This window comes from Corylus avellana, chromosome ca2 (assembly GCF_901000735.1).
Source record: "Corylus avellana chromosome ca2, CavTom2PMs-1.0".
Lineage (NCBI taxonomy): Eukaryota > Viridiplantae > Streptophyta > Magnoliopsida > Fagales > Betulaceae > Corylus > Corylus avellana.
In genome coordinates, this window is record NC_081542.1 from 27286141 (window position 1) to 27305440 (window position 19300).

Below are 19300 nucleotides of genomic sequence, written 5' to 3' on the forward strand. Positions count from 1 at the left end.
GTATACTCATCTCCACCCTCTCGGACGCCTATGTAGTACATGCCGTGGGGTGTGCAACGGCCTATGATTTATGGACAACTTTAGTCTCCATGTTTGCTTCCCAATCACGTGCTAGGGTGATGCAAATCCACTTTCAATTAGCTACTGCCAAGAAAGGTAACTCCACCATCACAGAATATTTTCAGAAAATCAAGTACATGAGTGACACATTGGCTGCTGCTGGACAGCCACTCAACGATTTTGAAAGCCTCTCCTTCCTACTTGCTGGCTTGGGCCCCGATTATCATACCTTTGTGACCTCAGTCACCACACGGGTTGATCCCATATCTCTTGAAGAAGTCTATGGCCATCTATTGGCACATGAAGCTCGGCTGGAACAAGAACTCTCATTCATTGATGCCTCACAACCAGCAGCTCACTTTACTACTCGTGGCTATTTCAATCGTGGCCGTGGGTTCCGTGGGCGTGGATCCTACTCTAGAGGTCGTGGTGGCTCTCGAGGTCGTGGAACCTTCTCTCCAAACCATGCTCGGGGATCTTTCTACTCCAACAACAGCAATGCTGCCCCACGCCACATCTGTCAGATATGTGGAAAACATGGGCACACAGCTCCTAGGTGTTATTCCAGGTTTGATCAGAATTTCCAGCAAGCTTCTTCATCATCTCCTCAAGCTTATTACTCCTCTCCATCCCTGTTCTCGGATGAGGAATGGTACCCAGACACCGGTGCAACCCATCACCTCACCAATGATATGGGAAATCTGAATATTGCATCCGAGGAATACTCTGGATCTGATCAAATCCGTATCGGCAATGGATCAGGTTTGTCTATAACTCATATAGGGTCTGCTACTTTTTCTGTACCAAGTCGTCAATTCCTTCTCAAACAACTTTTGTTAGTTCCCGATATATGCAAAAATTTACTCTCTGTTAGCCAATTTGCTAAAGACAATTGTGTTTTCTTTGAATTCCATTCTGACCACTTTGTTATAAAGGACTCCCGCACAAGGATTCCTCTACATCACGGCCCACTTAACAATGGCCTCTACCAGCTCCACACGTCTCCTGCATCTCCTCCAATAAAACGCGTCATGGTTGGTGAGAAGACCTCGGTTGATCACTGGCATAAGCGCCTAGGACATCCAGCTTTTCGTGTCGTCCGGAGCATTCTATCCAAATTTAGTCTTCCAATTCAATCCAATAAAGCTCGAGTTTTCTGCTCAGCATGCCCGGTTGCCAAGGGCCATCAATTACCTTTTAGTTCCTCTAGTTTGGATGTTTGTAATCCTCTAGATTTAATTTACTCAGATGTTTGGGGACCATCCCCAGTTGTTTCACTTTCTGGCAATAAATATTATGTTTCTTTTATTGATTCTTTCTCTCGTTATACTTGGCTCTTTCCCATTCAAAATAAATCTGATGTCAAAACCGTATTTATACAATTTCAAAAAATGGTTAAACGTTTACTTAACACTAAAATTAAGCATGTTCAAACCGACTGGGAGGTGAATATCGTTCACTCACCACCTATTTTCAATCTCTTGGAATCAATCATCGTCTCTCATGTCCTCATACCCACCAACAACAAGGATGCGTTAAGAGAAAACATCGTCATCTCATTGACACCACTCTCTCACTCCTTGCTACTAGTGGAGTACCCAAGTCCTTTTGGGATGAAGCATGTCAAACCTCTTGTTACCTCATAAATAGATTACCTACCCTAGTTCTTAATCATGCTTCTCCTTTTGAAAAACTTTTTTCCAAACAACTAGATTATACCTTCTTAAAAGTGTTTGGATGTGCATGTTTTCCCCACCTCCGATCCTACAACTCCAATAAATTTGACTTTCGTTCCAAACCTTGTGTGTTCTTAGGCTATAGCACTCACCACAAGGGTTACCGCTGCTATCACCGTGAATCTGGCTGCATATATATTTCTAGGGATGTTATCTTTCATGAGTCTACATTCCCTTTCTTGGAACAACCTTCAGATCCCTCTCAAGTCTCCACTTTGTCTATCGGATCTACTCAAATTCCAGTTGTTGTCTCCTCCAGCCCAATCCCATTATGTTAGCCTCCACCTCCTCCTGTGTCACCTATAACACCTTCCCTAGTACAGCCTTCTTCTCCTTGTAGCACATCTACTTTTCCAGCAGATTCTATTGAAGTTGTGGACTCTCCTCCTCCACTTGCTGTTCCACGGACACATCACATGGTTACACGTGCTCAAAACAACATCACACAGCCACGACAGTTCACAGATGGTCGCATTCGGTACCCCATACCTCATGCTTTACATTCCCAGCTGGACTCTAATCTAGATGAGCCCACATGCTACACCAAGGCTGTTCTAGTTCCAGAATGGAGAAAGGCAATGCAAGAGGAGTTCAATGCGCTTCTACGCAACCAGACATGGACTCTTGTTCCACCTCACAAGGCCAAAAACGTTGTAGGCTGCAAATGGGTATTCAAACTTAAAAGAAAGGCTGATGGCACGGTTGAGAGACATAAAGCTCGTCTTGTGGCAAAGGGCTTTCACCAACAAGCCGGGATTGATTTTGGAGAAACATATAGTCCGGTTGTGAAGCCAACTACTATCCGAACAGTCCTATCCATAGCACATTCAGCTGGCTGGCCTATGAAACAAATAGATATACAGAATGCATTCCTACATGGACACCTAGCCGAAGAGGTTTATATGTGCCAGCCACCAGGTTTCTCTCATTCCTCTTTTCCTAATCATATATGCCGGCTAGACAAAGCAATTTATGGGTTGAAGCAAGCTCCTAGGGCCTGGTTTTCACGGCTGAGCAACAAACTCCTTGACATCGGGTTCACGGCATCAAAGGCAGATTCCTCTCTCTTCACATTCAAGTCGGCTGCCACTACCATCTACATCCTCATTTACGTCGATGATATCATCATCACTGGTTCAAATCAGGCTGCTATTGACGAGTTATTGCAACTACTTCGAGTAGACTTTGCTGTAAAAGATCTTGGGGATCTAAGTTTCTTTCTTGGGATTGAAGTCTTGCATCTAGACAGTGGACTGCTCCTCTCACAACGCAGATATATACTTGACTTGCTGAAACGCACAAAAATGGATGAAGCCAAACCGGTGTCATCGCCGATGTCTTCTTCTAGCTCCCTCTCGGCGTTCAGTGGCGAAGCTATGGATGATCCTTCACTTTACCGAAGTACTGTAGGTTCTCTCCAATACCTATCATTAACACGACCAGATTTGGCTTTCGCAGTCAACAGGGTATGTCAGTTTATGCATCGTCCAACTACTGTACATTGGCAGGCAGTCAAACGAATACTACGGTACCTCAAGCACACAGTGTCCCATGGTCTCTTGCTCAAACACACCTCTTCCTCTCACCTAGAGGCATTCTCAGATGCTGACTGGGCAGGTTGCCCGGATGATCGCAAGTCTACAGGCGCCTATTGTGTTTTTTCTTGGAGCTAATCTTATCTCATGGAGTTCACGGAAACAGCCAACCGTATCTCGTTCCAGCACTGAAGCCGAGTACAAAGCTGTAGCAAATGCCACTGCAGAGGTTCTATGGGTACAAGCCCTTATTCGAGACTTAGGAATCACTCTCTCTTCCCCACCAAAACTATGGTGTGACAATATTGGAGCCACATACTTATCGGTTAATCCGGTTTTCCATGCAAGAACCAAGCACGTGGAAATAGACTTCCACTTTGTTCGTGACCGAGTGGCAGATAAATCTATCCAGATTCTGTTTTTATCCAGCAAGGACCAAATTGCAGATGTGATGACTAAACCGATTGTAGCTAAGAGATTTCAAACCCTCAGTGCCAAGCTCAACGTGTGTTCTCCCCCGTTAAGCTTGCGGGGGGCTGTTGAAGCACATTCCTATCCGATTACTAGTAGTTTAGGTTTACCTAAACTCTAGAGATAATTATCTAATGTGTTCTGGTTACTAGTAGTTTAGGTCTATCCAAACTCTATAGATAATTATCCAATGGATAAATATCATAGGAGTTAGGACTCTATCTAAACTCTTGAATAGTTATCCAATGTATTATAGGATAGGAATTAGGAGTTCTATGTAATCTCTTGCTCTTGTAAATCTGTATATATATATAGCATGCAAACCGTGAATTCAATTACGGTGATTTACAAATTCAATCACAAAATTGTGTGCTATTATAGATATAGATGCAGGATAAGGTACAAGAAGGTGTGCAGCATTGGAGAGAATAAATAAATAAGCATGATTGGGGGGGGGGGGGAAGCTATGATGACTTAGATAATGATGAAAGTTTATAAATCCTATAATGCATCACTTTTCACGTGCTTATATTATTTGTTCTCTATTCGTAAGTACATATATTTTTCCTGTTAGTTCAAAGATTTTGTACTGGCAATCTGTTTAATAGAATTTTTTCACATAAAAGCCTGAATCTTTTCTGCCATGAAATCAGTTTCTTCCCCTCCCTTCACGTTTTGTACATTCTTTTTGTCCCAAATTGAAAATGGAATGAAAGTGAGGACATCAATTTGGGATAATACAACATGCAAGATATAATGTACCCTACTTTTTTAATTTGAAGAATCATATCCCTGAGATGATATGCAATGAGAATTACAATGAAAATTAGCAACCATAGGATACGAACATCAATCAATATTGACATGATATCAAATGCTTCAGTAGACCACCTGCGAAAGGTACATGATACTGAAAAGAAAGAAAAAAAATCCAACTAAAGAAAATGTCGGAAGAGCTAACCCGATGTAAATGATGACTTAATTCCCAGCAGAGAAACATCGCAAAACTTCCAATCCAAAAGATGATCTGCTCAGCAATGTACTTTCTCACTGTAACCTGCCTCTTAAAGGGATCTGGGAGAATTGCTCCTAGAACAGCTGAGAAAAGGTAAGCCACACCCGAAAGCGCAAAAGCGCATGTAGTAGCTGAAGGGAGCCCCATCTTGAAGCTGAAGAAGGGTGGACGCTGTTGCAACAAGCAGATTAAAATTAGTGGCCAAGAGTCTCAGGAATAGAAAGAAAACAACTGTGAGAATACAGCGGCAATCTAAATGGCAACCCCAGTGAAAACATGCAAACAATGACTTCTTAACTAGTAAAAATGAACTTGATTTTGCCATGTTGCGGGCCGCAGGCTCATCAAAACAGAGCAAGACCTGAAGTTTTGAATTTCACAATCATATATTTTGAGCAATAAAATGGACACTATATTATTAAAAGAATGAGAAAAAATAATTAAAAAAGCACCCAAATTTCGTTTAAACACCTACAAAAGAAAAGCATAGAGCAAATTTAGTAGGAGCAATTGCTGATCAGAACATAACCTACCCTGAAATTTTACCCATATCACTACAAGAAGATATTCAAAGATGATGTGCAAATACAGTCTTAGAAGCACCAAAATTTAAACTTTGTATTAAAAATCGGAAAAGTCTAGTGCAGCAGGACGCAAAACTAGATAGGCAGTCATAAGTTCTTGGCATTCCCAAGAAGAGTATTTGGCAATTTGAAGAATGCATCATCAGTTTCTCCGATAAATTTCTAAGCTTAGAGAAATATGGCTTAAATCAAATAGTCTCCTTCATTTGAGCTCATATGCCTTCCAACATCTAATTTATAATAACACTCATTTATTTTATAACTATAGTAACCAAAGTGACAGGGTAATTCAAACAGCATATTAAAAGTTAATGTGCCTAACACAAGTGTTTAAGTAGATCGAGATGTTTCGTTCTTCTATTTCTGAAACCAGCAGAACATGAAACGCCATCAAATAACAAAATCTGTAAAAAAGTGTAAACTTTCTCTTTTCCCAACTCCAGCTTTTCTCAGCAACCAACCAGAGCATAGACCCAAATTAAAAACTTCATAAAAAGCAAACAAAACCCCAACACACACAGACAGCAACCTGAATAATGGGAAACTCCAAAACCCATCTGCGCTTGTAAACATAAACCAACCCGTAAAGCAATCCAACCCCAAAACCTCGAATCACCCACTCAACATCAAAGCTGCTCGATTTCACCCAGCACATCGAAACCATTCCCAGCGATCCTGATACAGCACAAGCCGCCACAAACAACACAAAGCTCAAAGAAACCTTAGCCCGGAAGCGAAAATCGACGGGCACCGATGCCGATGATGAGTCCGAGACAAGAAGAAAGCGGACGAGACCGAGTATGAGCTCAAAAGGGTAGGCCGGACGGTGGGGGTGGGGGGAGGAGACGAGTGAGAGAGAGGCAGAGAAGAGGAGCTGTGAGAGGTGGAAAGTGAAGAAGGTGAGGAGGGTAATGAGCGACGGGGCATAAGAGAGTAATGGGTTTCTGCTACTACTACTAGAAGTAGAAGTACTGGTGGTGATGGTGGAGATGAATGTTTTGAAGAGGATGAAGATGGCAGTGGAGGGAATGGACTGCCATATGAGGAACCCTAGGAACCGGTTCTTGACAATCATTTCTGGTGATGTTGCTGACATTGTTTTTGGTTTTTTGATTCTGAATTTTGTTCCTCAGACAAGATTGTGTGTTTGATGCTCTTTTGATTTTGGAGAAAGTTCTGGGGAGGAACAATGGTGGGGTTTATTTTTTTGGCACAATGGTGGGGTTTTGATGGGTTTTATTTGTTTGCACAAAGTTACTACTTTTTAATTTATTATTGCAGGACCTTAGAAGTTGTGTGTTATTTCATTTATGATTTTGGTTTTTTCCGAACCGACCCCAAATTTTAATGGGTTTTTAGCATTGTACTCTTGTTAATTGTAGGTATATTGTCATATTGTACAGAGTGAGAGTGTAAGCTCCGTTTCGGTCAGTGATTATTGGTTAAAACTGGAATCGGGCCAATAAGCTAAGCTTTGTTGTGGTTGTTCCAAAAAGTTTAAAAAATATATATCAGTTATAATCGAGTGTATATAAATGCAAAAATGGATAATTGGACAGGTAGGGTTGGTCACTGGTTATTTCCAACCGCTTTTAAGAGCAATTGGCCGATTAGCCAGTTACCACAGGTTGGTGGCTGGTTATAACCTTCCGGATTTAAACCCTTAGTTTCTCTTTCATGTTATATCTTATCAGTACTTCTTCTTCTTTTTTACATTAAACATAGAGGTTTAAGTACCGAAAAAAAGTGTGTACAATATGACAATATACTTACAATTAACAATATTCATTTTAGTTACATCTTTTATCCGGTGTATCATTTAGAAGGAAAATTAATATATAAGATTAAAAAATTAGATAGCTTTCACTTTTTGTCTATTGATATTTGGAGAGTTTGTCTAACAAAAGTTAGATTTAAAATAAAGTAGAGAGCTCGTTAAATAATCATTTTTGTGAGTATTTTCAAGTTTTTAAAGAAAAGCTAAATTTGAAGAATTCACTAAAAAGATTCTTATTGACTGAATCCACCTCTGAGTTTAGGGTCTTTTGAACATGCTGCATAGAGATATCAATGATACTCAACTTATACTAACCTAAAATAAAGGAAAATTCATAGGTTTGATTATTTTATTAAAAAAGAGAAAAATACAAAATCAATCTATTATTATGCAAAAATAAAAAATAGGTCCTGCACCCAACTTGCATCTAATTTTTTTTTACGAAAACCATCAAATTTCATGTCAGCACTAATCAGATTAAGACATGTTACCCATAACAATAAAAAATTATGAATATATAAAAATTAAAAGAAGAATAGTGGGCGGCCAAACCACCTTGAGGGGTGGTCCATTGTTTCCTTTGATTTTATTTTCTTTGTAGCTGATGATGCTTACTTATCGTCCGGTGATTTGTTAATATCTCTAGCCTTTTGGTGGTAGTTCGACCATCCTAAAATAATTTTACCCCACCTAAAATTCTAGATCTGCCACTGCAGAACAGATTTGAGTATTATTTTACTATGCAGCTATGCTGAAAAGATATTAGAGCTGATAAATAAATAATCATTGATCTTACTTCTTTAGTATCTTCAGTGGCTCCAATACCCCCATCATGTTTCAAGCTCTAAGCATACAGCTGTGGCTTATTTAGGCAAATCAATGGAGGATCATCATTGACTAGTTTTTTGAAATATCAATATATGCACAGATCAAGATAATCTGCTTAGGGAAGAATAATAAATTATATAACAAATAAGGTATAAATAAGATATATAATTTGAAGCCTACCATCTTTACCTTTCAAAAGCCCGGCTATTAAATAGAATTATATAATAAAGAAAGACTTCTTGAAATGTAATGCTACTTTTAAGTGGAAAGTATTTGCAGGCAAGGATCTTTTCTATTTCAAATGAAATGAATATCATCCGTTTTACAGTCAAAATTTAAAGTTGATGTATCTAACGGTGCATATAAAGTAAATATGATATTAATACTAAACATTCAAAATATAGGGAGGCAAGAGTTGGGTGCAGCATAGGAGCCATTTCATATACGCTGGTCAATAAAAATCTCCATCGAAAAAACCTTTGTAGTTGGTGAAGTCATCGTAGTCTTCGGAGTCGGAGAAATCATAATACCCACAAGGATCAGACAAATGTAAATCGTAGTCCGACAACCCAGATGGGTAGTCACCATCAAAAGAACCATAGTCATCATCAAGTTCAGCATCAAATTCATAGTCATCAGTGGAATCAAGGGGACGCCGCAAGTGTTTAATCTGTCCAGCACATCTTTTTCCCAAATCCCCTGCTAGAATGACATTTAAGCATTGGCGTAGGTCAAGTGATTCAAGGTGAGGGCAACCATCAAGGATGGCCTGCAAGCCATCATTAGTCAGCGTATTTCCAAAAAGCTGGAGGTGGCGCAATTCAGGCATGTTCTCTGCAATAGCAAGTGCCACCTCATTACACTCCATGTAAGGAGTTCTATACCCCTTCTCGTTGTATTTGAATGATTTCAAATGAGGGCAACAACGGCCCATAGCTTTCAGAGCTTCTTTTGACAATGAACAACATAATGTAATGTCAAGCTCCTCTAGTAATGGAAGTTTTGCAGCCACTTCACTCAATCCCTCATCTGAAATGTCATAGACACTTACAAGTCGAAGGCGTTTGAGCTGACTTGAACTGTTAAAATACCATGGAAGGAAATGACAAAAATGAACCAGCATTTATCAACAGACACGCAAACACAGATATGTGGAGGAATTCTGCATCTGCAAATTCGTTATTGGAATAAAGAGATTGAATCTATATCAGAGATATTTAAAACTCATCTATAGTCAACACAAGATATGGTGTTTTTTTAATAAGTAATTTTTTACCCCAATTGAATGGGAAATGGGAGATTCGGACTAGTGATTTCCGCTTTATGAAGAGTGGTATTCATATTTCTTTAGTCGATTGAGCTATCCCTCCGGCTCTACAAGATACAGGTTATAGTAGTACAACCTTAATCTACATATATTCATGGACCTATAAATAAATATAACCATGCATATTTTCAGATACTTGAAGGAAACTAAGCTTTATTAAATATAGGCTAACTATATAACAAAATTGCACTCATGGCACAATCTTAGAGAAGTCACTGCTGCACTAATTATATTTAATTAATATAGACCAAGGCGATAATTAATCACAGAAGCCTAATGGATGTTTAAATCCTTGATTACATGAAGAAGTTCCAATTACATCTAATTAATATAGACCAAGGCAATAATTAATCACAGAAGCCTAATGGATGTTTAAATCCTTGATTATGAATAAGTGAAACCAGATGTCCTGATCCATGAATAATAGGCACTTATTATGCATAGGAAGAATGAACAGTCAACTTGACCAAAGACAGTCATCATATTGTTGGCGGACCAATTTTATTTAGAGCATTCACATTGAGCTCTTCAAAAAATTTCTAAATTTAATTCTAAAAATTTACTTTTGTTGATTTAACTAACCACTTTTCAAAACCACTAAATATCAAATTATCTAAATATTTATCTACTTTAACTAAATATTAATTTTTATTGATAAAACTAACTTTGGTTCATGGATTTAATGTAAACAATTTCTTGCAAGATTTTTCCACCCTTGTGAGTAGTGGGACAAGCTCTTCCTAAGATGGAGGCTGTTGACCTCTCCGCTACCACCAATGAACTCTTGTCCTATGGCCTCTCTGTTTGCCCCAAACCCACATGAGTGACTTGACAAAGTGGCTTATGAGTGACTTGACAGAGTCACAGTGTCCATTGTTGTGAAAGTTAAAAAGAGTTTGAAATGCGCCACCGAGTTATGTATGGTGTTGGTGGTAGGTTGGAAGATAAGGAATCCTCTGTTTTGCAGAATGGTCAATGGTGTTGGAGAGCTGCTCGCTCAGAGGATCTTGCTCATATTAAAAGTAAACTTCATGCTGTGGAAATAGGTGAGCAGGATCAGGCTGTTTGGATTTATTCCAAGATCGACAGAGCTTTATTCTTGTGCTAAAACGTGGGAGTTTATAAGATTGAACTGTTTGAAAGTTGGTTGGTGGAGAGTTTTTTGGCATTCTTTTTCTATTCCTAAGCATGCTTTCATTCTTTGGCTTGCTGCAAATGATAGGCTGTCTACGGGAGAGAATCTGACTAAATGGGGACATATGGGTGACAATCTGTGTGTTTTTTGTAGAAGTTGCATTGATGGGGAGAGACCACCTCTTCTTTCTTTGCAGTTTCAGTCGTAGGGTGTGGAGGAAAATTTTAAATCTTTGCTTGATTTCTGATCCTGCTCTAAATTGGGAAGATATTCTCTTACGGGGGGAGACTGATTTGAAGGGTCATTCCTTAAAAGCTTCTCTTTGTAAACTCAGTCTTGGTGCTGTGGTTTATAATGTATGGAGGCACCGAAATGATATCAAGCATGGAAATCCCACTAAGACCGAAGAACGAATTGTTAAGCAAATTGTTTGGGAAGTCAGGACTCGAATACTGAGTGGGAGACGTTTTGGGATGAGTATCACAAAAAGTTAAGAACCCATGTTGTTGATTGACGAGCGAAATATAAATTGATAAACACAAATATCTCAAATTAACCAGCAAACCCTAAACCTCAAAAAAAAGGCCCTCAATATTAAAAATTAAGCATAAACATATAAATCAAAACCTTCATTTCTAGCGCATAATTCAAGTCAAATCCGAACAAAAAAACAAAAAAGAAAATACCTGTCAGCGATGTGCATGAGGAGCTCGTCGTCGCCAAAGTACTTGATGCAGATATCCACCAACTGGCCACAGCTGCGATCGACGGCTTGGCGGCACATCTTCTCGAGGTCGGAGATATCCCAGTGGGAGTGGGGCTTGCACATGTGGACAGTGCGCCACATAGACGGGTCCTTGCAGAGTTTGCGCCACGGCGAGCACACCATCTGCGCGCTCGTCAGGATCTCGATGGCTTCCAATCTCAGCAGGATCGACGCCGTCACGTCCCGGGGCAGCTCCAGCCAGTTGCGGAACTCGTCGAGGTCAGGAGGAGTGTCCATCGCCAGATTTTCTCGAGAAGGCTGGGATTTTCCGGGAAAATCAGGTGATGCAGTTTCTCCCTAATTTTTACAATATTTGTTCTTGATAGTAAAAATCAGTACTCATAAAGCAAGGGTAAAATGTGAATTCCGCACGACACGTGTATAATTGTGTAAAAAAAAAAAAAAAAAACCATTTGTTTAGAGATATACTAAAATATAATAAAAACTTCATATTTTACTCATAAAAGTACATGTGGCAAGATACCCCATCATCTTCTTTTTGTTTTATGTTTTTTCCTCCACAAAAAAAAAAAGATAAATGCTTTGCTTTATTAAAAAGTCCATCTTTTGACCATTTTAATCCTAGGTGACATGACCCATTTTCCAAAAATCTATTAATTTTTTTAAAAAATGCATTACTATAATTTGATTCTCCAACATTCCAAAATAAATTAGGCTTAAAAAGTTGTTAAGAATAAATGAGGGAATCAAATCATAATCAAATATTAAAAAAGAAGAAGATTGTGTTAAAGGTTTAAAGTAAAATGAGAAAAACAAATAAATAAATGCTAGAATCTAGATAGAAAGTTTCTAAAATATTTTATTCAATTACAAACTCATCTCTTTATAAGTTTCCATTTTTCTCTCTATATCCATTTTCAAGCCTTATTCAAATTTAAATTCTTCTCTTCTTGTCCATAATTTCGCTATTTGCCAGCTACTCAATCTTTAAGTTATTAAAATTCTTCCATAGTTCATCGGCGGTTAAAAAAAGTTAGTTACCAAAAAATCAATCAATCACTTTTATTATTATTTTTTATTTGATTTTTGAGAATATTTTTACAATTAAAAACAACGAAAACATTTTTGGTTTTTTATTTAATTTTAAGAAATTAAAATCACTAGCCGATGATAGTTTGCAAAGCAAATGTCTTAATCTAGAAGGTTTTTTAAAACATGATATCTATTATGATATTGATGGTTTAGATTTATTTTTAGAATTAAATTTTTTTAAAAAAATTTTACATATAGAAGAAAGTGCTCCAATTGACAGATTAAATTATATAAAAAGACTTGATTATTTTCTAAATGCATGTATTGCTTATATTTGCAAGGGGTAGCTCAATTGGCTGTGAACCACGCCTCATGAAGCAGAGGTCACTAGTTTGAATTTTATTGACAATAGGATGTTAGAAAATCTTGAATATAAAAACTTAATCAGTAATTTTGCATCCCAAAAAGCGAGAAGAATTACTTTTATATAAAAATATAAAAATATATTTAAATATTTTAAAAAAGTAAGGCAACACTTAAAAGTTTCGCTTAAGACCCCAAAATATATTTGGCTGGTCATGAGTCAGGCTATGGCTCAATTGGTCTCAAAGGGACTCCTATGAGTTCTCATTGTCTTCCCAGAAGGTAAGCATTACCATGGTTCCATTCAACTAGAGTAGTCATTGTTGGTTGTCCCCTACCCCTTTAATTAGAAGAAAAGAAAAAAGTTAAAGCTTGAATTCCTCACAAAATTAAAGTCTTAAACTCACTTGTAACCTATCTACACACTAGACTCAAACATTGGTTAAATGTTATAAATTGAACTTGCATGATTGAGTAAATTGAAACCCATCAATATTTTAATATTTTTAGACTATTCTTGTATTTAATTTAGCACAAAAAATTGGTTTTTTACCTTGATTTAAGTGTATTAAGGTTCATCAAGGAGTAGCTCAATTAGTTAAAGATCACTTTATAAAGCGAAGGTTATTAATTTAAATCTCTCTTCCCTTGTCTTCCATATATATATATGTGTGTGTGTGAGAGAGAGAGAGAGCTGTGAGTTTGAGGTATTCAAGTGAAGTGTCAAAGTGGCTTAGAATTGGATTTGAAAAACTGCTGTTTTTTTTTTTTAGCATTTTAAGGCCTAGAGCGTCAGGTCACCCACCCAAAACCAATAGGGCTCCCAAAATTTCTTTAAATCTTCCATTTTGGGTGTAATTACTCCTCCAAAAAGCATATTCTTTTCCAAAAAATCCACTCACCCACACGAAGAGGTATTCGATTTTCTTTGCTTGTGTAATGAGCCTAAATACACAAAGAATGAAATTTGTAAATAAAAATAACAATTTGGCACTTCAATGGGCCAAAAACTCCTTTTAGCACTTCAATGGGCCAAAACCTCCTCACATAATTTAGGATTGAGATCTCCAGCAATAGTTGAGGAATTGCCCATGAATTTTTTTTGAAATCCTGACCATTAAATTTCATCTAAGGATCTACAAGCTGTCACGTGTCTCACTAATTAAAAAAATAATATTTTATTATTTAAATTGTTATATATATATATATATATATATATATATATATATATATGCATGGCCACCACTAAGCTGACATAGGGGTGGCTAGGGCTAGGGGTAACCCGCCACCCCAACAGGCCGATCCCAGGGGTGGCTCGAATTACCCACCGCCGACCTGGGTGTGGTCGATCCCACCCCCTAGGCTGAGCTGGGGTGGCCGGCCACCCCCTAGGGGGAAAATGGGGTTGTCGAACCACCCCATGTGTTTTTAATATTTTTTTAATTTTACATTTATTTTTAAAATTTAAATAATATTTTATTATTTTATATTAAGTTGGACACGTGGTGAATTTTTAGCTGTTAGATAAGAATGGATGGCTAGGATTTTTTAAAAAATTGATGGGCAATTTTATGGGTAATGCCGGGGATCCCAATCCCACAATTTACTTAGTACTTAGGTAGTTTTCTAGATGATTCATTCAATGGTAATGCTAGATTTAAAGAGGAATTTTACATTTATTCTTATTTCTTTACATAATTTTTTTACACCTATAAGTGACTTTTAAAATTATCATTAGATCAAAATCTAATAAAGATTCATCTTATGTTCAATGGTAATTTTAAATGCTACCTATTGAGTAAAAAAAAAAAAAAAATTGTGTTAAAAAGTGAGAATTAAGTGTAGCATTATTCATATTTAAATACTGAAACTATCTCAAACAATTAAACAACCCACTAACTCACTACACTTGAAAGATAGAAGAAAATACACTTTAGTCTCTTGAACTGTCGTCCATTTTGCACTGACACCTCAAAACTTAAAAAAGTGACATTATGGCCTCCCATACTACCACCACGTGTCAAATTAGACTCGTTTGTAATTTTCTCCTCAAAATACCATTTATGGGAAAAACTTCACAAAGATCCCTGAACTTTCACACGTTTTGAGAAAATCGTCCAAAGTTCAAAAACTCTCAATTTTACTACTCAACTGTTAATTTGATACAATGGGGGTAAAACATAAGGTAAAAGGATTAAATAATATTTATACCCTTACATTTATAAAATTTCAAATCTACACTTAATTTTACATTAATTTTTATTTTTATTTTCTAAAAAAAAGGTTAAGAGTGTTTTTGTATTTTTCATAACCTCCATTAAGATTTAACGCCAAACACTAACGAAGAGGGATAGATTGCATCAAATGAAAGGTTTGAAGAGTAAATTGAACTTTGAGAGATCTTCTCAAAATGCATAAGAATTCAAGTGGCCTTTGTGAAGTTAACCCTTAATAATTATGCATTACATGTATATAATAGAATAATACACAATATATAAACCATGTAAGAAATATAAATGTATATACCCATTTTTTCAATCATAAAATCAGCAAATAAACGATATTATTCAAGCATAGTCAAACCAATTGGAGTGGGCAGTATTGGCAGACAAAGATCACTTCTATTTCAAATAAAATTAATAACATCCATAAGATCAGAATTCAAAATTAGTACATCTATCTAGAGGTGCACACGAAGTCAATAAGATACTAATACTAAACATTCAAAATATTGGGAGGCAAGAGTTGGGTGCAACACAGGAGTCGGTCAATAAAAACCGTCGTCGTTAAAATCTCCGTAGTTGAAAATGAAATCGTAGTTGGTGAATTCATCATTGATGGGATCGTAGCCGGGGAAATCATAATACCCACAAGGTTCAGACAAACAATCTACGTCCGAATACCCAGATAGGTAGCCATCTTCAAAATCAGAAGAACCATAACCATCAAGTTCACCACCAAATTCATAGTCATCGGTGGAATCATGGGGAAGCCGCAAGTGTTTAATCTGTTGAGCACATCTTCTTCCCAAATCCCCTGCCAGATTGACATTGAAGCATTGGCGTAGGTCAAGTGATTCAAGGTGAGGGCAACCGTCAAGGATGGCCTGCAAGCCATCATTAGTCAGCTTATCTCCAAAAAGCTGGAGGTGGCGCAATTCAGGCATGTTCTTTGCAATAGTAAGAGCCAACCCATTACACTCTACGTGAGGATATCTATACCCTTTCTCGTTGTATTTGAATGATTTCAAATGAGGGCAACGACGGCCCACAGCTTTCAGAGTTTTTTCTGACAATGAGCAGAATGAAATGTCAAGCTCCTCTAGTAATGGATGTTTTGCAGCCATTTCTCTCAATCCCTCATCTGAAACGTCATAGACACTTACAAGTCGAAGGCGTTTGAGCTGATTTGAACTGTTGAAATACCATGAAAGGAAATGACAAAAAAAATGAAGCAGTAGTTATCAACAGACAGGCAAACACAAATATGTAGAAGAATTCTACATCTGCAAATTCATTATTGGAATAAAGAGACTGAATCCACAACAACATTTGCAAACTTGCCCAATTATCAAGCACAAGCAAAGTACCAAGTTTTGTAACTCATCTATAGTCATAACAAGGTGCGCCTTTTATTTTTTTAATAAGTAAATTTTCACACCAAGTTGACGGGGAAGGAGAGATTCAAGTTGGTGATCTCTAGTTCCTGAGGCGTGGTCTTTCTTAAGCCGATTGAGCTATAAGTTATAGTAATTCAGTCTTAATCTACATATATTCATGGACCTATAAATAAATATAACCTTGCATATTTTTTGATACATATAGGCTAACTATATAACAAAATTGCACTCGTGGCACAATCTTAGAGAAGTCACTGCTGCACCAATTACATCTAATTAATATAGACCAGGCCAATAATTAATCACAGAAGCCTAATGGATGTTTAAATCCTTGATTACATGAAGAACTCCAATTACATCTAATTAATATAGACCATGGTGATAATTAATCACAGAAGCCTAATGGATATTTAAATCCTTGATTAAACATGAAGAAGTGAAACCAGATGTCCTGATCCTTGAATAATAGGCACTTATTATGCATAGGAAGATTGAACAGTCAGCTTGACCAAGCGAACCAATTTTATTCGGAGCATTCACATTGAGCTCTTCAAAATTTCTCTAACTTTAATTCTAAAATTTTACTTTTGTTAATTTAACTATCCACTTTTCAAAACCACTAAATATCAAACTCTCTAAGTAAATATTAATTTTTATTGATAAAACTAACTTTGGTTCATGGGTTTAATGTAAACAATTTCTAGCAAGATTTTTCCATACAGCTTTGGGCCTTATGAGTAGTGGGACAAGCTCATTCCTAAGATGGAGGCTATTGAGCTCTCTGCTACCACTAATGAAATCTTGTCCTATGGCCCCTCTGTTTGCCCAAAACCCACATATGAGTGACTTGACAGAGTCACAATATCCATTGTTGTGAAGGTTAAAAAGAGTTCGAATTGTAAGAGGGAAGGGGAGAATGAAATATAAAAGAGACCCATATTGATTGACGAGGGAAATATCTCAAATTTACCATCAAACACTAAACCTCCAAGACTCATAGCAATCACATTGTACAACAAAAAGGCCCTCAATATAAAAAATTAAACATAAACATGTCAATCAAAACCTTAATTTATCGCGCTTAATTCAAATCAAATCCGAACAAAAAAACAAATGAGAAAAATACCTGTCAGCGATGTGCCTGAGGAGCTCGTCGTCGCCAAAGTACTCGATGTAGATATCCACCAACTGGCCGCAGCTGCGATCGACGGCTTGGCGGCACATCTTCTCGAGGTCGGAGATCGCCCAGTGGGAGTGGGGGTTGCGTATGTGGACGGTGCGCCACATAGACGGGTCCTTGCAGAGTTTGCGCCATGGCGAGCACACCATCTGCGCGCTCGTCAAGATCTCGATGGCGTCCAGTCTCAGCAGGATCGACGCCGTCACGTCCCGGGGCAGCTCCAGCCAGTTGCGGAACTCGTCTGCGAGGTCAGGAGGAGAGTCCATCGCCAGATTTTCTCGGGAAGGCTGGGATTTTCCGGGAAAATCAAGTCATGGGGTTCGGGGTGTGTTAGTGTTGTTTTGGAGTTTCTTTTGTGCAAGGAATTAATTCTTGCAAATTTTCAAGAAATTTCAGTTTCTCGAATTACTAAAAATCCTGACCGTCCTCTTCCATCTAACGGTCTGATTTTCATATTTTTCAAATTTCAAAACCCGTCAAAATTCGTACTCCCGCTCTCTGGAAACAACTGAACGGAAGATCGCACAACTTGTTATTTATAGCTCCTGGTTTCTAGCGACAACAAATAGAATCCGAGAGAATCAATCGGCTGTGTTTGGCAAAGGGTCGGACCGAATTGGACCGAACTTAAAAACTCAATTTTTTTTTTTAAAAAAAATTAACACTAATATTTTTATTTTTTACATCACATCAATCATTTTTTATTATTATTCAAATAAAAAAATAATTACAAAACAATTTTTTTCACTTTACAAAACAGCCTTTTTTTTTATCTTATATTAATTAAATCTGCTACAATACCGTTTCACTCACTTTTTTCATTCCATTACCAAACACAGCCAATGGAACAGAGAAGAAGCAGAACGACCATTATCAAACACAGAGAAAGCTCATTCTTGCTACTAATCCATTGGTTTAAGAAGTTTGAGGGAGGAGCCTCTATGGGTCTTTCGTCGAAGTTTACGTGTCTGGTTCTGATCGTGTTACATGCTAATCTTAACTTGACATATTTAATAAAACGAGTAAAATTATTATAACTCTATAATTTTGTATTGGATTTACCGCTGGTATCAAAGATTATCAACCCTAGAATCAAGATACTAATGATTATTATGTGCACATATTCATTCCGACAAGTTGAGCTTCACTTAATGTAATTTCGATCATCTCTAATTCAAATGAAATGATAAAGAGTGGGTTCTTTTAAAAAAGAACAGCAAAATTATTATAAAATGTGAAATGACAATATTATTATTATTATTTTTTAACAATCCAATTCTTTCAAGTACATTTGAAACGAAGAGAATATGGTTCCAACCGCATGTGAGCGCTTTGATGAGCAATCATGTGTGGGGGTATGACATGTTTTTATGGACCAAATTGACCATAATTTAGTTCAACCTAAAGCAACATCTCATACCAGTTTCTCCCTAATTTTTAGGGTATTTGTGCTCGCTAGTAAATATCATAAGTAAGGGCAAAATGTGAACAATGCACATGCATAATTGTGTCAAAAATTCTTATAAAAAAAAATGCCAATATTTAATCATTGCAGGAAAAGACAAACAAACAAACAAAATGGATACTTAGAAATAAATTTGTGCTGAGGATTAAGTGGAGAATTTGTATGAATGTTTCTATACCCTAAAAATAAGGTTTGATTTTTGTTCTAGAATCATGTCTATACACTACAAAAAAAAGGGGGTTTTTTGACGTGTGCTACAGTGTAATTTTTTTGCCACCTCAGCAATTTTCTGTCGTGTTATATATAAAACGTCAGGAAATTTTTTCCTGACGTGTTAATAGTAACACGTCAGAAAATTCTGACGTGTTACTATTCACACGTCAGGAAAAATCTCACGTGGCAAACACCACAACGTCGGGAGGTTCATTAATTTTCTTAAAAATAAA

The 19300-nt window shown here is 37.2% G+C and overlaps 3 protein-coding genes across 3 annotated transcripts; all 3 read right to left on the minus strand.

Annotated features, from left to right (window-relative positions):
• Positions 1 to 4681: 4681 nt before the first annotated feature.
• LOC132169483 (uncharacterized) lies at positions 4682 to 6621 on the minus strand. Its single transcript, XM_059580514.1, has 3 exons — positions 5931 to 6621; positions 4764 to 4988; positions 4682 to 4693 (listed from the first exon to the last, which is right to left on the minus strand). The coding sequence occupies exons 1-3, from the start codon at positions 6495 to 6497 to the stop codon at positions 4682 to 4684; spliced, it is 804 nt and encodes a 267-aa protein (XP_059436497.1). The 5' UTR covers positions 6498 to 6621.
• A 1657-nt stretch (positions 6622 to 8278) lies between these two features.
• On the minus strand, positions 8279 to 11539 carry LOC132170468 (putative F-box/LRR-repeat protein 23). Its single transcript, XM_059581459.1, has 2 exons — positions 11155 to 11539; positions 8279 to 9085 (listed from the first exon to the last, which is right to left on the minus strand). The coding sequence occupies exons 1-2, from the start codon at positions 11469 to 11471 to the stop codon at positions 8458 to 8460; spliced, it is 945 nt and encodes a 314-aa protein (XP_059437442.1). The 5' UTR covers positions 11472 to 11539; the 3' UTR covers positions 8279 to 8457.
• A 3635-nt stretch (positions 11540 to 15174) lies between these two features.
• On the minus strand, positions 15175 to 17869 carry LOC132170466 (F-box protein SKIP19-like). The gene is made up of 2 exons (XM_059581458.1): positions 17336 to 17869; positions 15175 to 16003 (listed from the first exon to the last, which is right to left on the minus strand). Exons 1-2 carry the CDS (start codon positions 17653 to 17655, stop codon positions 15358 to 15360), a joined length of 966 nt encoding a protein of 321 aa, XP_059437441.1. The 5' UTR covers positions 17656 to 17869; the 3' UTR covers positions 15175 to 15357.
• Positions 17870 to 19300: the final 1431 nt, after the last annotated feature.